The sequence below is a fragment of the Theropithecus gelada genome, chromosome 3 (assembly GCF_003255815.1).
Source record: "Theropithecus gelada isolate Dixy chromosome 3, Tgel_1.0, whole genome shotgun sequence".
Taxonomy (NCBI): Eukaryota; Metazoa; Chordata; class Mammalia; order Primates; family Cercopithecidae; genus Theropithecus; species Theropithecus gelada.
The window spans coordinates 154444386-154471546 of NC_037670.1; the positions used below are offsets into that span (position 1 = coordinate 154444386).

Genomic DNA, 27161 nt, shown 5'->3' on the forward strand with positions numbered 1-27161 from the left:
CCAGAGTAAATAAAGTATACAATTAAGAATTCTACTGGTAATACCTAAGTTGGAAAAGAATCTGTCTGAAATCTAAGCAGTGTGGAAACTGATTATATACTATAGTATAATTATCTCTGGCATTACCCAATTCATCTACTGCATATTTGGTATACTGGTACAAAGGCAAATGATGAGTGCAGAAAGGCCTTGCTAAGCTACTTCTTAAAGAGGTCAGTCTAGTAGGCCTAGAATGATAAGTAGAAACTACAATGAATCAGCTTTCCCCCCCGCCGCCCCCAGACAGCGTTTTTGCTGTCGCCCAGGCTGGAGTGCAATGGTGCGATCTTGGCTCACTGCAACTTCTGCCTCCCAGGTTCAAGCAATTCTCCTGCCTCAGTCTCCCGAGTAGCATGGGTTACAGGCGCCTGCCACCATGCGTGGCTAATTTTTATATTTTTAATAGAGACGGGGTTTCACCATGTTGGCCAGGCTGATCTTGAACTCTTGGCCTCAGGTGATCCACCCGCCTCGGCCTCCCAAAGTGCTGAGATTACAGGCATAATTCACCATACCCAGCCTGAATCAGCTTTAATAAAGAATGAAAACACATACTGGAAGAGATTTCATAGGAAAAGTGAAGAAAGAACATGTCATCCTAACCTGATCATCTAAAAAGTAGGAAGCCACTCAACTCACTGGTCTTTTCTCAGCCTCAAATTAACATTTAGTTGCTCAACAGCACTATAAGGCAGCCCCATAGGCTACAAAGATGAGACACACATTCAACATCCTTAAGTTACTCATAATCTAATATGGAAGCCAGACATGCAATGTGATTACAGTGTGATAAGTGTTATCACAACAGTAAAGAGAGACCATTATAAGAGTGTACAATAGGGATACAGCAGATACTGTTAGCTGTTCACCCAGCTATCTCCTGCTCCTGCCTTGCTAGCAGAAGCAAGGTTTTGTTTGGTGTCTTGTCTTTCCCATAGGGTAAATTCCTGACTTGTCTCTACCAATCTCAACAGCAGCGTTTTCCTTAACAGTGACCCATTTAGGAAGGGGTATTTGATCCAGTCGTGGTCAATAGACAGGAAAGGTAGCGGGCTGGAGGGATTCTGTGACTATGTGAAGGCTAGATGGTGTTTGCACATGACTCTTCAAACTGCTGCCTTGAGAGGAACTAGTTTTAGAACAAGATGACATGCTTCTTGCAAGGACTGGGTCCTTAGTGCTATGTCTGAGCCAATAAATTTACCAATCCTGCAGGAATCCTAAAAAATTATTTTATTTTTTGAGACAGTCTTGCTCCATTGCCCAGGCTGTAGTACAGCGGCATGATCTTGGCTCACTGCAACCTCCACCTCCTGGGTTCAAATGATTCTTATGCCTCACCCTCCCGAGTAGCTGGGACTACAGGCATGTGCCACCACGCCTGGCTAATTTTTTGTGTGTGTATTTTTAGTAGAGATGGCGTTTTGCTGTGTTAGCCAGGCTAGTCTCGAACTCCTGGCTTCATGTGATCTGCCTGCCTCCGTCTCCCAAAGTGCTGGGATTACAGATGTGAGCCACCACACCCGGCAATTCTTACTTTTTTAAAAATAAGAATTCTTAATTTTTGTCTTAGCGAGGAGCAAACATAAAGCTATCTCGGCTTTTATTTTTTGTTTTATTTATTTTTTTGAGACGGAGTTTCACTCTTGTGGCTCAGGCTGGAGTGTAACGGCGTGATCTCGGCTCACTGCAACCTCCGCCTCCCGGGTTCAAGCAACTCTTCTGCCTCAGCCTCCCAAGGAGCTGGGACTACAGGTGCCTGCCACCACGCCCAGTTAATTTTTTGTATTTTTATTAGAGATGGGGCTTCACCACGTTGGCCAAAATGGTCTCCATCTCTTGACTTCATGATCCGCCCACCTCAGCCTCCCAATGTGCTGGGATTACAGGTGTGAGCCACTGCACCCGGCCCATTTTGTGATGTTTTAACTGTCGTTTCCATCTTCCCTTCCCCAGCTCAGGTCTGTGGTAGCCTTGAAAACGCACATCCTGGCCGGGCGCAGTGACTCACGCCTGTAATCCCAGCATTTTCGGAGGACAAGGCGGATGGATCACCTGAGGTTGGGAGTTCGAGACCAGTAAGACCAACATGGAGAAACCCTGTCTCTACTAAAAATACAAAATTAACCGAGCATGGTGGCACATGCCTGTAATCCCAGCTACTGGGGAGGCTGAGGCAGAATCGTTTGAACCTGAGAGGCAGAGGTTTGGTGAGCCGAGACTGCGCCATTGCACTCCAGCCTGGGCAACAAGAGCGAAACTCCATCTCAAAAAAAAAAAGAGAGAAAAAGAAAACCAACATCCCCACAATCATGGTGAAAACCAGTAGCTTAGCAGTCACCGGAGAGCACAGAAAAGAGGTGGAGCTCCTCCAAAGCCCCCTTCCAGAGAACCATCATTATTTGATCTGTGTGGCAGTTGCCTGGAACATCATACTGTCCCAGTGAGAACACCCTTTTCCCCAGACAGGTTTTCAAAAATGATCATTGGCAACTGTTTAACATCACAGTTGCTTTGAGGCAGCAGTATGAGTTGGAGCAAATAATAAGCTGACCAAAAACCTTAAAAGCTGGGAAATGAAATGTCCATAGGCAGGCTTGAAAGGCTCTGACATATTCCTTGGAATCTAGAAGCGCATGTGCAAGTACTGAGCTATACACATGCCCAGGAAAGACCTGAAAAAGGCGCTAGGCTCTCACCTCTGGCTGATGCTGAGGTCCTGCTTGTGTGAAGGCTAACACAGAGTTGCAGACTGCCTGCTTGACTACTGAAGGTGTGCTCCCCCTACCACACAGAGCTCCTTGGCAAGGCTGGGGGACTTATTTGTTCTAGGCATTTAAAGAAATCTCTGTCCAATCGTCCTGTGAAAGTTGATTTTGAGGCCGGGCACAGTGGTTCACGCCTGTAATCCCAACGCTTTGGGAGGCCGAGGTGGGCAGATCACGAGGTCAGCAGTTCAAGACCAGGCTGGCCAACATGGTGAAACCCTGTCTCTACTCAAAATACAAAAATTTACCAGGCATGGTGGCAGGCGCCTGTAATCCTGGCTACTCAGGAGGCTGAGGCAGGAGAAGTGCTTGAACCTGGGAGGCGGAGGTTGCAGTGAGCCGAGACCACGCCATTGCACTCCAGCCTGGGCAACAGAGCAAAATTCTGTCTAAAAAAAAAGAAAGTTGATTTTGATAATTTTGCAAGTGTTCTTTTTGCTCTTATAGAGGATTTTCAGATGCCCTTCCTCCACCATCCCCACTGGAGATATCCTACGTGGATTGAGACAAACACATATTTGAGGCCAGGCATAATTGTTCATGACTGTAATCCTAACATTTTGGGAGGCTGAGGTAGAAGGATCACTTGAGGCCAGGAGTTTGAGATCAGCCTGGGCAATATAGTGAGACTCCATCTCTACCAAAAAAAAAAATTAGCGGGATGTGGTGGCATATGCCTGTAGTCACAGTTATTCAGGAGGCTGAGGCAGGAGGATTGCTTAAGCCCAGGAATTAAGGCTGCAGTGAGCTATGATCATGCCACTGCACTGTAGCCTGGGAGAGAGAGAGGGGAGAGAGAAACGTGTACTTGATAGAAGAAACAGAAGGAAGGAAGGAAGGAAGGGAGGGAGGGAGGGAGGGAGGCAGGGAGGGAGGGGAAGGGGGAAGGGGAAAAGGGGGGAAGGGAGAAAGGGACGCAAGGGAGGGAAGGGAGGGAGGGAATGGAAGGAAGGGAAGGAAAAGAAAGAAGGGAAGGAAGGGAAGGAAGGGAAGGAAGGGAAAGAAGGGAAAGAAGGGAAGGAAGGGAAGGAAGGGAAGGAAGGGAAGGAGGAAGGAGGGAGGGAGGGAGAGAGGGAGGGATGGACTACCTGATAGAAGAAATAATACTTACAAATATGTCAGTGCTCTCCTGCTTACTAAAATCAATTTTAAAAATTAATTATTATTAGCCAGGTGGCACTTGTAAGCCCCGCTACTCTGGAGACTTAGGCAGAAGTATCACTTGAGCCCAAGAGTTCAAGGTCAGTCTGGGCAACAGAGTGAGACCCCATCTTTTTCCTTTGCTGCAATGCAGTGGTGCAATCATGGCTTACCACAGCCTTAATCTCCCAGGCTTACGCGATCTTGCCACCTCACCCTCCTGAGTAGCTGGGACCACAGGTATGCGTAACCATCCCCAGCTAATTTTTTGTATTTTTTGTAGAGATGGGGTCTCTTTTTTTATATTGTGTCACTGCCCTCCAGCCTGCATGACAGAGCATATTATTATATTGGGGTCTCTCTTTTTACTATATTGTCCAGGCTGGTCTTGAACTCCTGGACTCAAGCAATCTGCCCACTTCAGCCTCCGAAAGTGCTGGGACTACAGGCATGAGCCACCACGCCTGGCTGCATTTTAAATTGTAATGATTATTTTCTTATTTGAGTTTCAGATATCCATAAGTGGGGTAGTGGATCTCCTTTAGGCTGGCTATTCTAGTCTTTTAGCATTGTCTGTAGCATTCGTTTTTTTTTTCCGAGACGGAGTCTTGCTCTGTCACCCAGGCTGGAGTGCAGTGGCACGATCTCGGCTCACTGCAACCTCTGCCTCCCGGGTTCAAGCAATTCTCCTGCCTCAGCCTCCTGAGTAGGTTGGACTACAGGTGCCCACCACCATACCAGGCTAGTTTTTTGTATTTGTAGTAGAGATGGGGTTTCACTGTGTTAGCCAGGATGGTCTCAAACTCCTGACCTCGTGATCTGCCTGCCTCGGCCTCCCAAAGTGTTGGGATTACAGGCATGAGCCACCACGCCTGGCCTGTCTGTAGCATTCTTGAAAGCATTCTTGCTTTCTAGCAACAACAGGATATTCTGATCCAAGTTGATTTATTGTCCTTGCCCCAAGACATGGAATCAGCAACTCTCCAAAGATCCTGATCCTTTTAATCATACTAGACTAAAATGAGGGACCAAAATCTGGTTGCTAACAATGCAAAGAAGTGTGGGCAGAAGTGCTGCTGTTACTGCATTTGGGCCCCATCTAATAACAAAACTGTAAAAGATATTTTTTTAAACAGCCTTACTGAGGTCTAATTGACATAAATTGTACATATTTAGGTATATAGTTTGGTAAGTTTTGATGTGCACATCCATGCAGCTATCACTGCTAGATTTCTAACATCTTGAGTTTATATTTATTTTCCCAATTTAATGCTGCATATTATTATTCTATCCTGTTTTTCTTTCATTTCCCTTTTTTTTTTTTTTTTTTTTAAGAGACAGGGTCTTGCTCTGTCATGTAGGCTGGAGGGCAGTGAGTGACACAATTATAGCTCACTGTAACTTCGAATTCCTGGGTTAAAGGGATTCTCCTGCCTCAATCTCACGAGTAGCTTAGGATGACAGGGTATGCCACCACACCTGGCTAATTTTAAAGATTGTTTTCTTTGTAGAGACAGGGTGCCCAGCCTGGTCCCAAACTCCAGGCCGCAAGTGATCCTCCCACGTCAGCCCTGCAAAACACTGGGATTACAGGCGTGAGACTCCATGCCTGGCTGGGGTTATTACTTTAAATCCTTTTATGTCTTCTAAGTTTAGTTCTTTGCCTTGAGACTTACCCCTTACAGTTTGTACTCTACCCTAGTTCATGCTATCTATACCATCTCTTCCTTCTTCAAAAAATCTCATAGCTTCTCATCACGTACATTTAATAAAATCATGGTTTGGCCACTGTCTACACTTTAGTCTTCTCTATTCTCCCCACGGGGACACTGTGAGCCAGCCCTGTGAAACTATTCAGCATTCTCCAAATGTACCATCCTTTGGCCTTTTGCTTTTACCCACTGTTGTTGGTCTTTCAAATTCAGCCTAGAAGCCAGGTGCGGTGGCTCACGCTTGTAATCCCAGCACTTTGCCAGCACTTTGGGAGGTTGAGGAGGGTGGATATTTTGAGGTCAGGAGTTCAAGACCAGCCTGGCTAACATGGTGAAACCCTGTCTCCACTAAAAATGCAAAACTTAGCCAGGCGGTAGAGGCGTGCACCTGTAATCCCAGGTACTCGGGGGTGCTGAGGCAGGAGAATGGCTTGAGCCGGGGAGGCAGAGGTTGTGGTAAGCTGAGATCGAGCCACTGCACTCAAGTCTGGGCAACAGAGTGAGACCCTATCTCAAAAAAAAGCAAAAAACAAAAAACAAAAAACAGCCGAGTGAAGTGGCTTCCTTCTTCAAAAAATCTCGTAGTTTCTCACCTGAACCTGGGAGGCAGAGGTTGCAGTGAGCCCTGTGAAACTATTCAGCATTCCCCAAATGTACCAGCACTTTTTTTTTTTTTTAATGGAGTCTCACTGTGTCGTCTAGGCTGGAGTGCAGTGTTCAAGCGATTCTCCTACCTCAGCATCCCCTAGTGCTAGGATTACAGGCATGAGCCACTGCGCCCAGCCAATCCCAGCACTTTGGGAGGCCGAGGCAGGTGGATCACCTGAGATCAGGAGTTTGAGACCAGCCTAGCCAACATGACAAAACCTGTCCATACTAAAAATACAAAAATAAGCTGGGGATGGTGGCGTATGCCTGTAATCCCAGCTACTGGGGGGCTGAGGCAAGGGGATCACCTGAACCTGGGAGGTAGAGGTTGCAGTGAGCTGAGATCGTGCCACTGTACTCCAGCCTGGGCTAAGCTGAATTTGCTTTTTTTGTTTGTTTGTTTGAGACGGAGTCTCACTCTATTGTCCAGGCTGGAATGCAGGAAGCTTTGGCAGGGATGGGGAAAGAAGAGGAAAAAAGAAAAGGAGGGAGGAGGAAAAGAGGAGGGATGGAGAAGGAAGACAGGAAATAGAATAAGTAACTAAATGGCTTAAACAGTATGAAAATGTAGGCTGCGGGCTCCATGCTTCCACCTCTAGCGGTCTAGGTGGTGGTGTGCGAGGCAGTGATGACAGCCGGCAACAGTGATCCGCAGGCTGGTGGTTTAGGGGAGGACGCCTCACAGCTCATCCTTCCCAGAGTTTGAGACAGCTGAGACACTTCTAAATTCAGAAGTTCATATGCTTCTGGAGCATCAAAAGCAATATAACAAGAGTAAAGAGGATGAATAGAAACTCTCAAAGGTCTCCATGCAAACGTTTAACTACACACAGCCCATTTCAAAAACAGAGAGACCACTGCCAGTGTTCATAGCTTACTGCTCCAGGAAAAGCTTCATACGTTTAGGTTGGCCTTGCTTGGCCAACTTTTGCCTAGAGATTGCTGAGGAGTCCAAGGCCCTAATCCCAAGCCTAGAAGGGTGGTTTGAAGATGAGCTACAGCAGATTCTTGATGATATTTAGAAAGCGCACCTTTCAGTATTAATCTCCAAACAACACTTGGCTCTTTGGGAGAACCCCGGCCCCAGCACAGCACCACTTTCCCAGAGTTTGGGGCTGACTTGCACAGAAATCCCATTGCAGAAGACAGTTAGGATTCTTTTAGAGAGAACGGTCCAGCTTGGTGTTGGATTAGGTTGCTGTTTCAAATAACTGTTAGGCCAAAATGACATGTAATCTTGGAACAGCCTTGCAGTGGCAACCTGTGGCTTCCTCAGGGTATCTCCAGGAAGGATAAGGTGGCGGGGTGTGTTTAAGTCACGTTGTTGACTGCCTCATGGGTTTTTGGCTCTACATCATCTTTTATTCTTAATATTTTCTGTTTTAATTTCAGTGTGTTTATACTTTTGTTTTGTTTTGTTTTAGCAACTGGGTTTTACCATGTTACCCAGGCAGGTCTCAAACTCCTGGGCTCAAGGGCCCTTCCTACCTCCGCCTCCCAGAGTGTTGGGATTATAGGCATGAGCCACCATGCATGGCTGTTCATGCTTTTTGAAACTAGACCAGAACATAGTAAACATTATAGGGAAAGAACATTCTTACCTAGATGCCAAAAGAACAATTAAACCAGTATCATTGTTTGAAATTCTTTTTTTCTTTTTTTTTGAGACGGAGTCTCGCTCTGTCGCCCAGGCTGGAGTGCAGTGGCCGGATCTCAGCTCACTGCAAGCTCCGCCTCCCGGGTTCACGCCATTCTCCTGCCTCAGCCTCCCGAGTAGCTGGGACTACAGGCATCCGCCACATCACCCAGCTAGTTTTTTGTATTTTTTAGTAGAGACGGGGTTTCACGGTGTTAGCCAGTATGGTCTCGATCTCCTGACCTCGTGATCCACCCGTCTCGGCCTCCCAAAGTGCTGGGATTACAGGCTTGAGCCACCGCGCCCGGCCTGAAATTCTTAAAGAAGGGTGAGAGTGTTGATGCCTGAGAGAGCCTTGGGAGCATTGTGCCTAACCCAGGAGACAGGGAGAAGGTAATGCCATGGAAAGCATTTCCATCTGGTGGGGACAACTGTGCTAAGTGTCATGGGGCCCAGGGCTTTGAGATGGACAGATACTTCACCTTTTTCCTTTTCTTTTTTTTTTTTTTGAGACGGAGCCTCACTCTGTTGCCCAGGCTGGAGTACAGTGGTGGGATCTCGGCTGACTGCAACCTCTGCCACCCGGGTTCAAGCAGTTCTCCTGCCTCAGCCTCCCGAGTAGCTGGGATTACAGGCATGCGCCACCACGCTTGGCTAATTTTTTTTTGTATTTTTAGTAGAAACGGGGTTTCGCCATATTGGCCAGGCTGGTCTTGAACTCCTGACCTTGTGGTCCTCCCGCCTTGGCCTTCCAGACTGCTGACATCACAGGCGTGAGCCATCGTGCCTTACCACTTTGCCTTTTTTCTTGGACTGTATTGCAGAATGTAGATTTGGAGTAAGTGGTCCTGAAGCACTTATTTTGTCACCCACAGATTAAGATTTTCCTTCACAGGCTATACTTGAAGGTCTCAACACTTCGAAGTCTCCTCTTACGGGGCATCCAGTCTAACCCTCTGGCTTGCTACTTAGCAACAGGTGTTCTGTGACGGGGTGATTTGGAAGGAAGGAGTCTGCCCCTTTCTGAGCCACAACAGTGAAGCTATCTGATCTGAGCCTAGGTGGGAGAGATATTTTCACAGCTAAACATTCTAGCTTTGATTTTTCTGGAGAGAAATATGTCTGTTTTTTTTCACAACTCAGGGGTTTTTCTTTGGGGCACTTGTTGACTCTGTATGAATGTGCAATCCGAGGGAAAAGCTGGAGAAAGAACAAAGTTGGCTTTAAAAGTCAAGGTAAGGCCGGGTGCAGTGGCTCATGCCTGTAACCCCAGCACTTTGGGAGGCAGAGGCAGGTGGATCACCTGAGGTCAGGAGTTCAAGACAACCTGGCCAACATGGTGAAACCTCATCACTACTAAAAATAACACTTTGGGAGGTTGAGGCAGGAGAATCGCTTGAACTCAGGAGGGAAAAATCAGCCAGGTGTGGTGGTGGGCACCTGTAATCCCAGCTACTCGGAAGGCTGAGGCAGAACTGCTTGAACCCAGGAAGCGATGGTTGCAGTGAGCCAAGATTGTGCCACTGCACTCTACCTGGGCAACAAGAGCGAGACTCCGTCTCAAAATAACAAAAAATAAAATAAAATAAAATAAAATAAAATAAACTGTTTAAAGAAATTTAATTTAGTTTATAATTATGGGTAAATGTTAGAAAAAAATTACCTTCAAAATTAGTAGTTTTGCTTAATAAATTTAAGCATAAAGTGAAAATAATTGTGTTCTTCTATCTACACAAATGTCCTTTGAATGTTCAAGAACCAAACCAAGGGATCGTATAATTGAAAGGTCATATATAAGATCCATTTAGGAGGTAGAATGGATAGGTCAAAGTGGGTGACGATAGAGAAGAGCATCTAAAGTGACTTTCAGGTTTCTGGCTAGGACAACTGGATGGGAGGTCAGTGCTATTTGCCAAGATGGAGAAAGTTTTAGGTATAAGAGGAAGAGTTCAGTTTTATACACACTGAGTTCCAGGTACCTATAATATTAAGTGGAAATGTTTAGAAGGTAGATGAAAATATGAGTCAAGCTCAAAAGAGAGATCTGGATAGGAATTAGAGGTCTCCGAGGTGGTAGCTGAATTACGAATGAGATCAGGAAAGCAAAATGTATAGTGACAAGAGTTGGGAACCACCAATAGAGCCCCGGGCAGACCTTAAAAACTTAGATGCCGGGCATGGGGGCTCACGCCTGTAATCCCAGCACTGTTGGAGGCCACGGCAAGTGGATTGCTTCAGGTCAGGAGTTCGAGACCAGCCTGGCCAACATGGTAAAACCCCATCTCTACTAAAAATACAAAAATTAGCCGGGTGTGGTGGCAAGTGCCTGTAGTCCCAGCTACTCGGGAGACTGAGGCAGGAGAATTGCTTGAACCCAGGAAGTGGAGTGAGCCTAGACTGAGTCATTGCAGCACTCCAGTCTGGGTGACACAGCAAGACTCCGTCTCAAGAAAAAAAACAAAAAACAAAAACAAACTTGGACTGAGTACACTAGACAAGGATGGATTCAAATCCTCATAGGACCAAGTTTTGTTATACAATACAGTTAAATAACTAGTAAATCCTACCGATTTCAACAGCAGGAAATCCTTATTATACAATCATCTTCACTTTAACAATTTTATTTAATAATCCCTTTTCTACCACCCTTTCACTGATCAAAGGTAGAGGGGAATCTCTGGTTATTTTCAATCTATTTTTTCCTTTTAGTGATAAATCATGGAATATTCCCAGCTATCAGTGACCCTGGAATTAGCCTGCCATCCTACTGAAATAAAAAATATACCTATATGGCACTGATTCCTGGTCAAGGCATGAAATATACAGATGAATAGTGTTGCTTTTTAACTATGGGTCTAAATAATTTTTTATACTTGCGCTTAGATTCCCCACCAGAGGGCTCTGCTTTGAAGCTGTTTACTTAGCAGGAATATGCCTACATGATTAACAAAATATTTTTTAATTTTTATTTTTAATAGAAATGAGGTCTTACTGCATTTATTGCTCAGGCTGGTCTCAAACTCCTGAACTCAAGTGATCCTCCTGTCTTGGCCTCCCAGTGTTAGGATTATGGTTGGGAGCCACTGTGCCTGGCCGATGAACAAAATATTTTTTAAAACCCAGTTGAGATTACATTTTGGGCTTATTCCAAAGTGTTCTGTGCACACATCAGTAGTTTCTGATTCAAGGGTGAGTATGTTCTCTTATGGCCCTTATGTAGACAGGAAATAGGAGGCTGGACCTGGCCTCCCCAGACAGGCAGCCTGTGGCTGTGATGACACCCTTACTTCAATGCTGTTGTGATAGTGTACCGTTTTACTGTAATAAACTGCAGATTTGTGATCACTCTCACTTGGGGTCCCGTGAGTCTTCTTTAGCAAATGAACTTCCACCATGATTGCTATTAGTACTCCCTCTACAGGAGGCCTAGGTAGAATATGGCGTTTCTTGGTGTGGTGGGAAAAGCAGAGGGTTTGAAATCAGATTAAACTTAGTTATAGCTTCTTCTAGTTGGTTTTAAGACCTTTGATTCTTAGTTTCCTCACCTAAATGAACTGGGTTGTGGTCGGACACAGTGGCTGATGCCTGTAATCCCAGCAGTTTGGGAGGCCGAGGTGGGCAGATCACTTGAGGTCAGGAGTTTGAGACCAGCCTAGCCAACATGGTGAAACCCCACCTCTACAAAAAATTTTTAAAATTAGCAGGGTGTGGTGGCACACACCTGTAATCCCAGCTACTCGGGAGGCTGAGGCAGGAGAATTGCTTGAACCTGGGAGGTGGAGGTTGCAGTGAGCTGAGATCGTGCCACCTCACTCCAGCCTGGGCAAAAGAGCGAGGCTCTGTCTCAAAAAAAAAAAAACAAACCAAAAAACAAAAACAAAAAAAAGAACCGAGTTGATAATCATCTACCTCCCAGGGCCCCGGTAAGGATTAAATGGGATAATGCATACATATGTCTAAAGCCTTAAGCATGTCAAATGCACTTAATGAAGGTAAGTAGTAACACAAGTAAATATAAATTTTTCTGGAAAAATGCAAATAGAAAAGGAGAAAAAGAGGCCGGCGCAGTGGATCACCCCTATAATCCCAGCACTTTGGGAGGCCAAGATGGACGGATCATCTGAGGTCAAGAGTTCGAGACCAGAGTGACCAACATGGCGAAACCCCATCTCTACTAAAAATACAAAATCAGCTGAGCATGGTGGCGCACGCCTGTAATCCCAGCAACTCTGGAGGCTGAGGCAGGAGAATCACTTGAATGCAGGAGGCGGAGTTTGCAGTGAGCCAAGATCGCACCACTGCACTCCAGTTTGGGCAACAAGAGTGAAACTCCATCTCAAAAAAAAAAAAAAAAAGAAAAGGAGAAAAAGAAACTTCAAAGACTAGGTTTTCACCAACAAATAGACAATATTAGACATGCAATGATGAAGGAAAATGGTGAACAGGAGTTCTCAAAAATAAGTACCTGGGGATGGGCTGTCTGGCCAGAAACAGAACTTCTCATGGGCAGTACACAAGGCTTTCTTCAGCTCAGCACATCGTTGCTTATCTGAAATCCACATAAACAGCAACACCTTAGAAAACACTATATAGATTCAGAATCCAATGAATGGCCTCTAAGAGCAGAGATTTAACTAAAAATACAAATAAGAGATTTTTAAAATGTGAAAATATTATCAACTACATAATCTTAATATTTTCCACAAAACAGGTTCTAAATTGAGATCCTAAAGATCAACAAAGGAGATACCATGTATCTTATTTTTATTTTTTATTTTTTTTGAGACAGTCTTGCTCTGTCACCCAGGCTTGAGTGCAGTGGTGCAATCTCAGCTCATGGCAGCTTCCATCTCCCAGGCTCAAGCAATGCTCCTGCCTCAGTCACCTGAGTAGTGTTTTGTATTTTTAGCAGAAATGGGTTTTCACCACGTTGGCCAGGCTGGTCTCAAACTCCCAACCTCATGTGATCCGCCCACTTCAGCCTCCCAAAGTGCTGGGATTACAGGTGTGAGTCACCGCGCCCAGCCCCCATGTATCTTACAAAGCAGAACATTCCAAAGTGTGATCCTTCATAAAAGTCCTTTGTCACTCTTTGTCTAGAAGTATACATTTTGGAATAATAAAGTAAACATGCTGCTGTTACCTAGATTACATTAAGTTAAGTCCATGCTGCAGTAGCTAGTTTAGTTTTAAAAAAAGAAAGGCTGGGTGTGGTGGCTCATGGTGGGCAGATCACGAGGTCAGGAGATAGAGACCATCCTGGCTAACATGGCGAAACCCCGTCTCTACTAAAAATACAAAAAAGTATCCAGGCATGGTAGCAGGCACCTGTAGTCCCAGCTACTCGGGAGGCTGAGGCAGGAGAATGGTGTGAACCCAGGAGGTGGAGCTTGCAGTGAGCTGAGATCGCACCACTACACTCCTGGCTGGGCGACAGAGCCGGACTCCGTCTCAAAAAAAAAAAAAAAAAAGACTGGCCAGGCACTATGGCTTACCCCTATAATCCCTGCACTTTAGGAGGCCAAGGTGGGCGGATCACTTGAGCTCAGGAGTTCAAGACTAGCCTGGGCAACATGGTAAAACCCTACCTCTACAAAAAACACAGAAATTAGCCAGGTGTAGTGGTACTGCGCCTATAGTCCCAGCTACTTGGGAGCTGAGGTGGAAGGATCGCTTGAGCCCAGGAGGTTGAGGCTGCAGTGAGTTGTAATTGCACTATTGTATCTCGCTCAGCCTGGGCAACAAGCAAGACTCCATCTCAAAAAAAAAAAGATTTAAAAAAAAAGATTGAAGTATGCATTTTTTGATCAAACTAAAATGACCTTTTCCCCACCCCAGAAAACCAGAATAGTACATATTTGAGTGTGGAGAAAAATGTAATTTGTACCTTATACTTACATCTGTCAAAGTCAAAAGCTGGTTGTAAACTGGCACAGAGAAAAGCTTGACAGCTAGAGCACTTGAGCATATCACATTCAACTGTGACCCAGCCATATTTTGCACAGACGAGTGGAGACAGCTCGGGGGGCTTACCTGCCCATTTCAAAGAGTATCCATGTTAAGAAAAACGACACCGCAAATATATATATAAATGTGTGTGTGTGTGTGTGTGTATGTATACGTATATATATACGTGTGTGTGTGTGTGTATATATATATGTACTTTTTTTTTTTTTTGAGAAGAGGTCTCACTCTGTCACCCAGGCTGGAGTGCAGTGGCACAATCTCAGCTCAATACAACCTCACCCTCTCAGGTTCAAGCAATTCTCCCACCTCAGCCTCCCAAGTAGCTGGGACCACAGTGCATGCCACCACACCCAATTAATTTTTGTATTTTTTGGTAGAGATGGGGTTTCACCATGTTCCTCAGGCTGGTTTTGAACTCCTGACCTCAGGTGATCCGCCCACCTTGGCCTCCCAAAGTGCTGGAATCACAGGTGAACACTGCAAGTATATTAAAACGAGTAAGTCATAAATTACAATCTTAACTCATTCTTTTTTTTTTTTTGAGATGGAGTCTCGCTCTGTCACCCTGGCTGGATTGAATTGGCACAGTCTCAGCTCACTGCAACCTCCACTTCCTGGGTTCAAGCGATTCTCCTGCCTCAGCCTCCCGAGTAGCTGGAATTACAGGCATCTGCCACTGCGCCCAGCTAATTTTTGTATTTTTAGTAGAGACGGGTTTCATCATCTTGGCCAGGTTGGTCTTGAACTTGTGACCTCGTGATCCACCCACCTCGACCTCCCAAAGTACTGGGATTACAGGCGTGAGCCACTGCGCCCAGCCCAACTCATTCTTAATGTATATAGGAATAAACATTAAGGAGAAAGGCAATGAGAAAAGTGGTAAAAACTATTTTTAATGCACAGGCCCATACTTCACAGAATGATGAAGGTCATTTAAGTAATAAGTGGGAGGGAAAAGTTATTAACTTATTCTTGAAGAAGTACTATGTATTTTAGGTGTTTAAAATGTTTATTGTCCAAGCACAGTGGCACATGCCTATAATCTCAGCACATTGGGAGGCTGAAACGGAAGGATCGCTTGAGCTCAGGAGTTGAAGATCAGCCTGGGCAACACAGCGACACCTCATCTCTACGGAAAATAAAAAAATTAGTGGGATGTGGTGGTCCACACCTGTAGTCTTAGCTAATTGAGAGGCTGAAGGAGGAGGATGGCTTGAGCCCAGGAGATCAAGGCCACAGTAAGATACGATCACACCACTGCCCTCTAGCCTGGGCAACACAATGAGACCCTGTCTCAAAAAAAAAAAAAAAAAAAAAAAAGTTTATTATTGGTTCTCTGGTAGAATATAGCATCCGTTAATTTTCACTGAATCTGAAATACTAGGAACTTAAAGACACTAGTGAAAGTACTGGGATATGCCTAAACAATAAGAGATGGTCAAAGTCAAATACACAGAAATATTTTCTGCCACTCACCTATGCTCTCCTACTGTACCCCATCCATTTTTACTTTCCAAAGAATAAAGGCAATAAAATTATCCCTCCAAAATTTGATTGCTAGTATCAATGGGGATGTGTGAGAATGTGTTTTACATAGCTAAAAGCATCTGTTAAGTATGTATTTGGAAAGGTATCCTAAAACATTTATTACTCCTTAATATTAAATGCTCAGTTTTTTTGTTTGTTTGTTTTGTTTTGTTTTTTGAGATGGAGTCTTGCTCTGTCGCCCAGGCTGGAATGCAATGGCATGATCTCGGCTCACTGCAACCTCTGCCTCCTGGTTTCAACCGATTCTCCTGCCTCAGCCTCCTGAGTAGCTGGGATTACAGGCATGCGCCACCATGCCCTGCTAATTTTTGTAATTTTAATAGAGAAGGGGTTTTGCCATGTTGGCCAGGCTGGTCCTCCTTGGCCTTCCACAGTGCTGGGATTACAAGTGTGAGCCACCTCGCCCAGCCTCAGTTTTTAATAATCTACCTGGGCCGGGTGTGGTGGCCCCAGCACTTTGGGAGGCTGCGATGGGCGGATCACTTGAGGTCAGGAGTTTGAGACCAACCCGGCCATCACCTCTACTAAAAATACAAAAATCAGCTGGGTGTGGTAGTATGTACCTGTAATCCCAGCTATTGGGGAGGCTGAGGCAGGAGACTCACTTGAACTTGGGAGGCGGAGGTTGCAGTGAGCTGAGATGGCACCACTGCACTCCAGCCTAGACAACATAGCAAGATTCTGTCTCAAAAAAAAAATTTTACCTGAAGAGCTCTTATTTTACAAAGCACAGTAAGAAAAAGATAAAATATGAAAGAAGATGCAGCAAAGTTCTACATTTTTATAAAGGGATATAGGAATTTGAAAAACATTCCCACATCAGCAAAGGAAGAATGAAGACTGGAAAACAAAATTTAGATACAAATATTAAAGGAGCCATGATTATCTAGAATAAAAGTAATGGTTAAATAATCATTATATCCAAAATGGTGATCAATTTATAGCCAATGAACAAAAAGGAAATGGATCTAAATATTGTATCAAATCAAGATTTAATGCAAGAAATAATGGTAGAAGGATGGTTAAAATACCTTCCCTTTCCTGAGCAATTTAGTCTTAAAGCCATTAGATGGTGAACAAGGAAGATGTCTGACCCAGGAGGCTGCGAAGAGGTGGCTCAGCCCAGGGTGTCAGAACCAAAATGGTATGTACCAGGCATTCACTTGCGGGCAGCCAAGTGTGGAGTGCTAGGGCCTAAATGGGGTGACGAGAGATTCATGCAAGAAAGGATGGCAGCATGGCAGAAATGTGAGATTAAGTGAAGCGCATATAGGGGATTGATCAAAGTAGTAAATATATTGAGGATAACAGAAATTATGTTTCACAGTGCTGAATATGGGAGGGAAAAATAGGGAAAGGGAGAAAACTAGAATGAATCCTGTGATATACAATTGCAACTGGAGATGTCAGCAGGAACTCCTTGTTTTTTAAAATATAGAGAAAAATGGATGTAAATTTAGATGTGTGTATACATGTCAATGTGTGTCTCTGTGTGTGTGTGTGTGTGTGTGTGTGTCCATAAACATATATATTCTCTAGCTTTTTCCTCTGACAGGGCCTGAGAACAGTGGCATCCCAGTAGCTATCAGTTCTCCCTGCACCCAGATCTTGGCATTCATTCATTCATTCATTTATATAGAGACAGGATCTTGCTATGTTGCCCAAGCTGGTCTCTCCTGGGCTCAAGCAACTCTCCCGCCTGGGCCTCCCAAAGTGCTGGGATTACAGGTGTGCCACCACACCCAGTTCAGATCTTAGCTTTTAAATAACATTCTCCACTGAAAAACAGCCAAGGATTCTTGTAGAATTGGCTGATTCCAGGGATGGGGCGAGAAAAATACAAGATAAGCCAAGAACAACTTGTTCCTGAAAGCAATAAAGAGGTCATGGGTTATGGGACATGTCAAAAGGCCACAGAAGCCAACCTGAGGGCGATGTCACTGACTAAATAAGGAACAACTGGAGTATCAAAATATATAATGATAGTAATGAATTATAACCCATTGAATAACAAAGAAAATCATGAGTCTACATTGCTACAAATAAATCAATTACATAAAGTTTGACAAGGAATGGGATATTTACATAGTTTCAAAGAAACTCCCCACAAAGTACTTTTTATTTACAAAGGAGGAAAGAGTTATTTTACAACAGAAATGCCAGATACTCCCTTAATCAAGTGATCAAAGTGATCATCACCATAAAGCGATAAATAGAAATCATGTGTCACCTGACAGGATGCAATGAGAATGCAGCACTGCTTCACGACACTCCTGCATAACCTGAATCTAATCACAAAGAAACATCAAACAAATGTCACTGACATACACTCTATACCATAACTGTTCTGTAATCTTCAAAAGTATCAAGATCATGAAATTCAAGAAAAAACGGAGGAAACGTTCCAGATTAAAGGAGAATAAAGCAACATGACAACTAAATGTACTGTGTGATTCTCAACTGGATCTTTCAACTATAAAGAATGTTATTAGTACAACTGATCAAAAAGCTGGGGTCTGAGGATTAGAGGGTAGTAACCTATCAATGTCAATTTTCTGATTTTGATGGTTGCATTCTGGTGATATAGGACAAAGTCCTTATTTGTAGGAAATATTTGGGAGTAGTAAGACATCACTTTGGTGGCTTACTTTCAAATAGCTCAGGGAAAAAAGGTTCTTTGTAACCTCTGCAACCTTTCTGTAAGTCTGTAATGTAAAAATTTTTAAGAATCATGTAAAAAACTACCAAGTCTTTCTGTCCTTGCACACAGGGAATAAAGTAGTGAAAAGTGGAGGACTTGGTGTGGTACCACATTTCTTCTGCCTTCAGTCTCTGCTCCTTTCACAGAGCTACCTGTCAGTACCATGTTGGCCATGTTGGGATAGAGTATCCTCAGCTTCACAACGTCTATGGTCTATAGGTGCCAAAATGACAGCCCAGAGAAGAATTTGCCATTTTCAGTGGAAAACAAGTGGCAATTACTAATTATGATGACTTGTACTTTGGATCTGATTTGTTGCACTTTTCTTTTTTTTTTTTTTTTTTTTTTGTTTGAGACGGAGTCTCACTGTGTCTCCCAGGCTGGAGTGCAGTGGCGCGATCTCGGCTCACTGCAAGCTCCGCCCCCCGGGTTCACGCCATTCTCCCGCCTCAGCCTCCCAAGTAGCTGGGACTACAGGCGCCCGCTACCGCGCCCGGCTAGTTTTTTTTTTGTATTTTTAGTAGAGACGGGGTTTCACCATGTTAGCCAGGATAGTCTCGATCTCCTGACCTTGTGATCCACCCGCCTCGGCCTCCCAAAGTGCTGGGATTACAGGCTTGAGCCACCGCGCCCGGCCTTGTTGCACTTTTCTTTATAAGACATCAACTGGGCCAGGCGCAGTGGCTCATGCCTGTAATCCCAGCACTTTGGGAAGCTGAGGCGGGTGGATCACCTGACTTCAGGAGTTTGAGACCAGCCTGGCCAACACAGTGAAACTAAAAATACAAAAACTAGCTGGGCGTGGTGGTGGGAGCCTATATCCCAGCTACTTGGGAGGCTGGGGCAGGAGAATCACTTGAACCACAGAGGTTGCAGAGAGCCAAGATCGCACTAGTACGCTCCAGCCTGAGTGACAGAGTGAGACTCCATCTCAAAAAAAAAAAAAAAAAGAGACATCAACTGCTTAAGATGGATGTTTGAGCTCACAATCTCTTTGATACTATGCAGCCATAAAAGGAATGAGATCTTGTCCTTTGCAGGGACGTGGATGGAGCTGGAAGCCATTATCCTCAGCAAACTGACACAGAAACAGAAAACCAAACACATGTTCTCACTTATAACTGGGAGCTGACTGATGAGAACACATGAACACGTGGGGAGAAGGACATACACTGGGGCCTGTTGGAGGTGGGAGTCGGGGGAGGGAAAGCATCAGGTAGAATAGCTAACAGATGCTGGGCTTAATATCTAGGTGATGGATTGATCTGTGAGTAAACCACCATGGCACACGTTTACCTATGTAACAAACCTGTACATCCTACACATGTACCCCGGAACTGAAAATAAAAGTTGAAGAAAAAAAGGCCGGGCATGGTGGCTCATGTCTGTAATCTTGGCACTTTGGGAGGCCAAGGCAGGCAGATTGCCTGGGCTTAAAAGTTCGAGATCAGCCTGGGCAACACAGTGAAACCCCGTCTCTACTAAAATACAAAAAATTAGCTAGGCATGGTAGTGGATGCCTGTAATCCCAGCTACTCGGGAGCTAAGGCAGGAGAATTGCTTAAACTCAGGAGGAGGAGGTTGCAGTGAGCCGAGATGGCGCCACTGTACTCCAGCCTAGATGACAGAATGAAACTCTGTCTCAAAAAAAAAAAAGTTGAAGGAAGAAAAGAAACAAAACAATGGATCAAATTCTTGATCTCAGGCATATAGCACACGAGGTATGTTTGTAAATAAACTTATGACATAACACTTAAGGTCTCTTCCTGAAACATGCAATGTGATAGCTGGTATGTGCTTACTTTTTCATTTGGGTAATATTCCAGTATAACTTTTTTTTGAGACAGAGTGTTCTCTGCTGCTCAGGCTGCAGTGCAGTGGTGTTATCTCAGCTCACTGCAACCTCCGCCTCCCAGGCTCAAGCAATTCTCCTGCCTCAGCCTCCTGAGTAGCTGGGACTACACGCAATGCCCAGCTAATTTTTGTATTTTTAGTAGAGACGGGGTTTCACCATGTTGGCCAGGTTGGTCTCAAACTCTTGACCTCATGATCCACCTGCCTCAGCCTCCCAAAGGGCTCGGATTACAGGCGTGAGCCACCACGCCCGGCCTAATTTTGTGTTTTTAGTAGAGGCGGGGTTTCACCATATTGGCCAGGTTGCTCTCAAACTCCTGACCTCAGGTGATCTGCCCACTTTGGCCTCCCAAAGTGCTAGGATTACAGGCGTAAGCCACCACGCCTAGCCAGTATTAGTTTCTGGATTAAAAAAAGGTGTGTGATTTGGCTTACTTCATGGTCCTAAATTCTGAAATTTTGTTAATTTTTGATTCCTAGGTCAAGACCTTGTTAATAGTTTATAAGATAGAAATTCAGGGCCAGGGCCGGGCACGGTGGCTCAAGCCTGTAATCCCAGCACTTTGGGAGGCCGAGGCGGGTGGATCACGAGGTCAGGAGATCGAGACTATCCTGGCTAACATGGTGAAACCCCGTCTCTACTAAAAATACAAAAAACTAGCCGGGCGTGGTGGCGGGCGCCTGTAGTCTCAGCTACTTGGGAGGCTGAGGCGGGAGAATGGCGTGCACCCGGGAGGCGGAGCTTGCAGTGAGCCGAGATCACGCCACTGCACTCCAGCCTGGGAGCACAGCGAGACTCCGTCTCAAAAAAAAAAAAAAAAAAAAAAAAAGAAATTCAGGGCCAGGTTTGGCGGTTCAGGCCTGTAATCCCAACCCTCTGGGAGGCTGTGGCAGCTTAATTGCTTGAGACCAGGAGTTCGAGACCAGCCTGGGCAACACAGGAAGACCGTCTACACACACACACAGACACACACACACACACACACACACACACACACACTGGGGTGGGGGTGCAAACTTGCAGGAAAAAAAGCAGGTGGAGCTACTAAAGACTTCTCTCAAAGCAAGGTGATGTGAGCAGCTTTTAAGGTGGCTCCAATGATCCCTGCCTTCTTGTATTCATGCCCTTGTGTTATCTGCTCCTCTTGAGTATGGGCTGGCCTAGTGACTTGCTTCTAATGCATAAAATATGACAAAAATGATGAGATGTCACTTTTGAGATTAGATTACAAAATGAGGCTGGCTTGTATCTTGTTCTTTGGCCTGCTCACTCTGATGGAAGCCAGCTGCCAAGCTGTGAACTTTCTTTTAGAGAGGCCCACATAGCAAGGAACCAAGTCGGGAGGGGCATCTCTGGCCAATGGCCAGTATAGAACTGAAGCCCTCCGTCCAACAGACACAAGTAAATGAATCCTGCCAACAGTGTGCCAATGACTGAGTTTGGAAGTGACCCTTTCCTATTTTTTTTTTTTTTTTTGAGATGGAGTCTTGCTCTGCTGCCAAGGCTGGAGTGCAGTGGCGCGATTTCGGCTCACTGCAAACTCTGCCTCCTAGGTTCAAGCTATTCTCCTGCCTCAGACTCCCGAGTAGCTGAGATTACAGGTGAGCACCACCACACCTGGCTAATTTTGTTTTCTTTTTTCTTTTCTTTTTTGTTGAGACAGAGACTCGCTCTGTCGCCCAGGCTGGAGTGCAGTGGCGCAATCTCGGCTCACTGCAAGCTCTGCCTCCTGGGTTCACGCCATTCTCCTGCCTCAGCCTCCTGAGTAGCTGGGACTACAGGTGCCCGCCACCGCACCTGGCTAATTTTTTGTATTTTTAGTAGAGACGGGGTTTCACAGTGGTCTCGATCTCCTGACCTCGTGATCCGCCCACCTTGGCCTCCCAAAGTGCTGGGATTACATGCGTGAGCCACCGCACCCGGCGTTTTTATTTTTCTTTTGAGACAATTTTCCTAGTTAAGCCTTGAAATGACAGTGCCCTGACCAACCTTAATTGCAGCCTGTGAGAGACCCTGAGTCAGAGGACTCGGCTAAGCCATGCCTGGATTCCTGATCCACAGAAATTATGAAATAAAAAATGTTTGTTGTTTTAAGGTCACTAAGTTTAGGGCAATTTGTTATGCAGCAATAGGTAGCTAATATACAAGGAAAATCTAGAAAGAGACATTATAGCAGTATAGTCTCTAATAATCTAAAAAACATTAGATTATAATCCTGGATCTGCCGTTCGCTAACAGGTTCATCTTGGGCAAGTCATATAACCTGCCCCAAACTGTTTCCTCTTCTGTAAAACAAGTATAATAATAATGCTTATTTTCGTAGCTTTAAGGTCAAGATTGAATGTGATAATATACGCAAAAACATACTATATACAAGTATTAGTTGTTATTTCTTCTTTTCTCAGGCTGTTAGTTTTTTCTTCTGTAAAAAGAAAAGGTTAGATAACCTCAACTGTCCCTCTGAGTGATAACACATTAGGATGCTGACTTTCCTATATAACTTCTTACCAAGGTTTGATTCTAAAGTTTAAAACATTACAGTAAGTAGTGTAATACGTTGGGGGAATTCTAGAAGCAGGCAGAAAGTGCAATTCACATGAACTAAAAAAGGATATAGAAAATGTTTCCACTCTGCTAAAGAAGGCTTCTTTGCTTGTAGATTCCAATGAAGGTTGTTCCGCTTGGGGTGATCCATTAACTGACTGGGAAGTGGCAGACGTGTTCTTCCTAATATAAAGTGGCAAAACTGTTGGTAAACTTTTCACAGTACCCTCTGCTTAAATGTTTTCTATCTAGCTTTTCTACACATTGTATCATAAATCACACCAACGCTGGATTTTAAGCTTCCTAAAAATCATTTTACTCATGTCATTCCTCAGGTTATTATTTTCAATGGTTTTATAATACTTACTAAATAAAATCCAAATTCTTCAGTCTGGCATTCAAAACTCTTTACAGTTTACCCATATCTAAACTTCAATCAATTTCTACCTCTACAGGGCTCCACTAATCCTAGTAAACTATTCTCCTCACTCATTCACTGTTCTCCATAAGTATTTTGCATAACTTTAGTAAACAGAAAGACTTCAGGTATGCATTATACAATTTGAATCTCTTCAGAAATTCGACCTTTTTTTTTTTTTTTGTGAGACGGAGTCTCACTCTGTAGCCCAGGCTGGAATGCAATGGTACGTACGATCTCAGCTCACCGCAACCTCCGCCTCCTGGGTTCAAGCAATTCTCCTGCCTCAGCCTCCCGAGTAGTTGCGCACCACTGGGCGTGGGCCCGGCTAATTTTTTGTATCTTTAGTACAGACGGGGTTTCACCATATTGGTCAGGCTGGTCTCAAACTCCTGACTTCGTGATCTGCCCGCCTCAGCCTCCCAAAGTGCTGGGATTACAGGCATGAGCCACTGCGCCTGGCAGAAATTCGACTCATAACAGCGGAAAAAACAATTTTGATATTTCTACCTGGAGGAACCTTTGATACCCTCTCCTTCCAAAAAAAAAAAAAAAAAGAACCAATTAGAAAATTCGAATCAAAGTAAAGATCTTCAGGAGATTTCATGGAAAAAAAAAAAAAATCAGGGAGAAAAAAACTCAGCAAAGCAATTCTCTCATTTTCAGTGGAAGGCATTTCAACAGTGCTCGGGGAATTCGGGGAATTGCTGAAAGACAAGCATGCATGCATGCATTCATTCATTCATTCAGAGACGGAGTCTCGCTCGGTCGCCCAGGCTGGAGTGCAGTGGCGCGATCTCGGCTCACTGCAACCTCCGCCTCCTGGGTTCAAGCAATTCTCCTGCCTCAGCCTCCCGAGTAGCTGGGACTACGGGGGCGGGCCACCACGCCCAGCTATTTTTTTGTATTTTTAGTAGAGACGGGGTTTCACCGTGTTAGCCAGGATGGTCTTAATCTCCTGACCTCGTGATCTGCCCGCCTCAGCCTCCTCAAAGTGCTGGGATTACAGGCATGAGCCACCGCGCCAGGCGACAAACATATTTTAATAAAAATAGGATTACATCAACGATTATAGCTCAAAAGAAATAAACTTATTCTAAAACTCTCAAGAGATTCATAGAAAGCCTCAAGGCGGTGTGGGAAAAAAAATTTTTTCCCCAAGAAAAAAAATTCACAGCATCCATAAACTTGGATGGGTAAAAATGACATTTATTTCTCTTTAAATGACAAGATTTAGCATTTTCTTCAATTATGAATGAAGGTAAAAACACCATAGTAGTATTAGTACCCGTTAATTTGTCATCTATGGAAATAATGTTCCCACATTACGGTGGTTGCACGTCTTCAAATACCTTTTACGGTTGACAAGACATACTACTAGATATTATGAACTCTTTAATAAAAAGAATGTTACTGCATAACTTTTTCCTTTTACTATCTTGATAACTACATTCTAATCTAACTGGTTTCCTTTATAATCCTATGTAATTTGCTTCAAGCATTTAAAAATATTACGAGAGTTAATAAGCTTCTCCAGAGAACCAAAGGGGTCCACGGCACAAAAAAAGGTTAAGAATTCCCAATTAAGAGAAGTCAGGTGAACTCATTCAGTTAACGGTCCTCTTTTTTTCCTTCCAAAAATAATGTCCGATGACAAAACTTCGGCTGCGGTTGGGAATCCGGTACATCCCGACGGGAAGATCAAAGCCAATCAAACATAGTAACCAGAGTATCTTTCAGATCCTAAGAAGAAGCCATCCCCACTGCCCGAGACGCCGACCGAGGGGAACCCCCCACGCGACACGCCACCCCCTCCCCAAGCCTTCTCCAATCTTCCAATGCCGGACCCAGGGCTAACTCGTGAACTCACGCGTCCACGCCTCCCTCTTCCGGGGCAATCCCTTCATCTATCAGCTGCCGGATTTTCTGGGGGGTCCCTTCTGGGGAGCGAACAACTGCACCCCAATTCTTTTCAACCCCTACGGCAAACGCTTGTTCCTCACTGGGCGCCGCCATCTTGGTCCGCTGCCGAGTCGCTTCCCCGAGCGTTTGAAGGCTCCGGAACTTCCGTCCTGAGAGGTTAATATCCGCCTCTTGAGGCAGCCTGACCGGGAGAGTTTAACCGCATGGTCCACGCCTTTTTTGGTCGTTTTAGAACCTCAGAGCGAGCTTAAGGAGGGCTGTAGTGTTTAGGACAATCTTGATTAATCATTTCCTTTATCAACTAGCATATTTAGGTTGATAAGAGATTTTTAGAACGCGGTCTGTCCAAATTCAGCAGGGATGAGGGGCTTAACTTAGTTTTCAACTAATACTAACTAATACGGCCGGGCACAGTGGCTCATGCCTAATCCCAGCAGTTTGGGAGGCCGAGGCGGGCGGATCACCTGAGGTCAGGAGTTCGAGACCAGCCTGGCCAACATGGTGAAACCCCATCTCTACCAAAAATGCAAAAATTAGTTGGACGTGCTGGCAGGCGCCTGTAATCCTAGCTACTAGGGAGACTGAGGTAGGAGAATCACTGGAACCCGGGGGGCGGAGGTTGCAGTGAGCCGAGATCGCTCCACTGCACTCCAGCCTGGGCGACAAGAGCTAAACTCCGTTTAAAAAAAAAAAAAAAAAAAACTCTTACGACCCTACTAAGTTGCGTCTTTTTACAAGCGAGGAAATGGTGTCCCTCTCTTGAGAGCAAATAATTTAGAATCCTTGTTGGAAACTGTGTTATGGATGGATTTAGAAGTCTGTGGCATTTGACACTATTGATACTCCTTCCTTCGTTCAACAAATATTTATTGAAAGCATCCTTTTTTTTTTTTTTTTTTTTTTTTGAGACGGAGTTTCGCTCTTGTTGCCCAGGCTGCAGTGCAATGGCTCAATCTCGGCTTACTGCAACCTTTGCCTCCGGGTTCAAGCAATTCTCCTATGTCAGCCTCCTGAGTAGCTGGGCTTACAGGCATGCGCCACCACGCCCAGCAATTTTTTTTTTTTTTTTTTTTTTTTTGTATTTTTATTAGGGATGGGATTTCACCATGTTGGCCAGGCTAGTCTTGAACTCCTGACCTCAGGTGATCCACCTGCCTCGGCCTCCCAAAGTGCTGGGATTGCAGGCATAAGCCACCTTGCCCAGCCAAAAATCTCCTGTTGATAGTCTCTAGGCACTGGCAATGACAGTTGTGAGCAAAGGAGCTGTAGATCTTGGTGGAGTTAGATGTCAAATAAATTTTCTTATAGTTTTAAAATTATGATTACAAGTGTTCCAAAGATGCACCAAGGTTGTAATAGGAGAATCTAATTTAGTTTGCACATTCTCCTGAGAAAATCAGGTGCTGGAGCTGAGATGGATGAGATTGAAGGGAAGAAATCCGTATAGAATCTTCCAACCCCCCAGGTTGGAAGACTGATGTGACTAAACGATGGGCAAAGAGGAAATTGGGATCACCTCCTATCCTTTGAGCACCCTACCTGTGGGTTCCTGACTCTATCAATGCTCCCAGCAGCAGGACCTGCAACCTATTGATCCAATTACTTTTCTGCTATTCCTAACTCCACCATCAGCCTTGTTTCTTCTTTTCTTAGCTGGCTTAAATTCATTACTGGTTGTTATCATCATTCCTTTGCAAAACTGGAACATGGATTGAGAATTAGTTAATATGAAGGAATCATTGTTGATTTCACTATATGTAATAATAGCATTGTAGTTACGATTCTTAAAAGCCCTTCTTTATTAGAAATGCATCTGGAAGTATTTATAGGTGAACTGATATGATGTCTGGAATTTGCTTTGAAATTATCCAGGAAAAGAAACCATGTGGAGAAATAGATGAAAAAAGATTGCAAAATTTTAAACTATTGGACTTGGATGATAGAATTGTGGGGTTCATTATATTGTTCTTTCTGCTATTAAGTATATTTGACAATATCATAATAAAAAGCAAAATACATAAGCTAAAAAATACATGTTCTTGCATACCCTTTGAATTTCCTTGAACCTCTCTTGCTTAATGGTACTTACTTGACAAAACCTCAATCGCAGTTGAAGTAAGTTCTGTATTACTGCTTCTGTACCCATACAACTAAATATGGCTAAAGAGAAATGACAAACTAACTTCTTGTCTTTTTATATTCTTGACTTCAAGTGGGACCTTAATTCTTCCCAGTAATTATACTACCTTTATCTAGTCCACT

General features: G+C 44.4%; 1 protein-coding gene and 1 pseudogene across 4 annotated transcripts in view; one reads left to right on the plus strand and one right to left on the minus strand.

The window, feature by feature from the left end:
• ZC3HC1 (zinc finger C3HC-type containing 1) overlaps positions 1 to 25071 on the minus strand; it is a 35628-nt gene extending 10557 nt beyond the window's left edge. For 3 of the 4 annotated variants that reach the window (XM_025380162.1, XM_025380159.1, XM_025380161.1), the window contains exons 1-4: positions 24847 to 25071; positions 22630 to 22741; positions 13842 to 13992; positions 12409 to 12492 (exon numbers count right to left, since the gene is read on the minus strand). In XM_025380162.1, coding sequence (XP_025235947.1) covers positions 12409 to 12492; positions 13842 to 13992; positions 22630 to 22741; positions 24847 to 24992 — 493 coding nt within the window. In that variant the 5' untranslated portion in view covers positions 24993 to 25071. Of the gene's footprint in view, positions 1 to 12408; positions 12493 to 13841; positions 13993 to 22629; positions 22761 to 24079; positions 24118 to 24845 lie in introns of all 4 variants that reach the window. The other variant, XM_025380160.1, reaches the window with a different exon arrangement.
• Positions 6936 to 7351, plus strand: LOC112621016 (annotated as a pseudogene).
• Positions 25072 to 27161: the final 2090 nt, after the last annotated feature.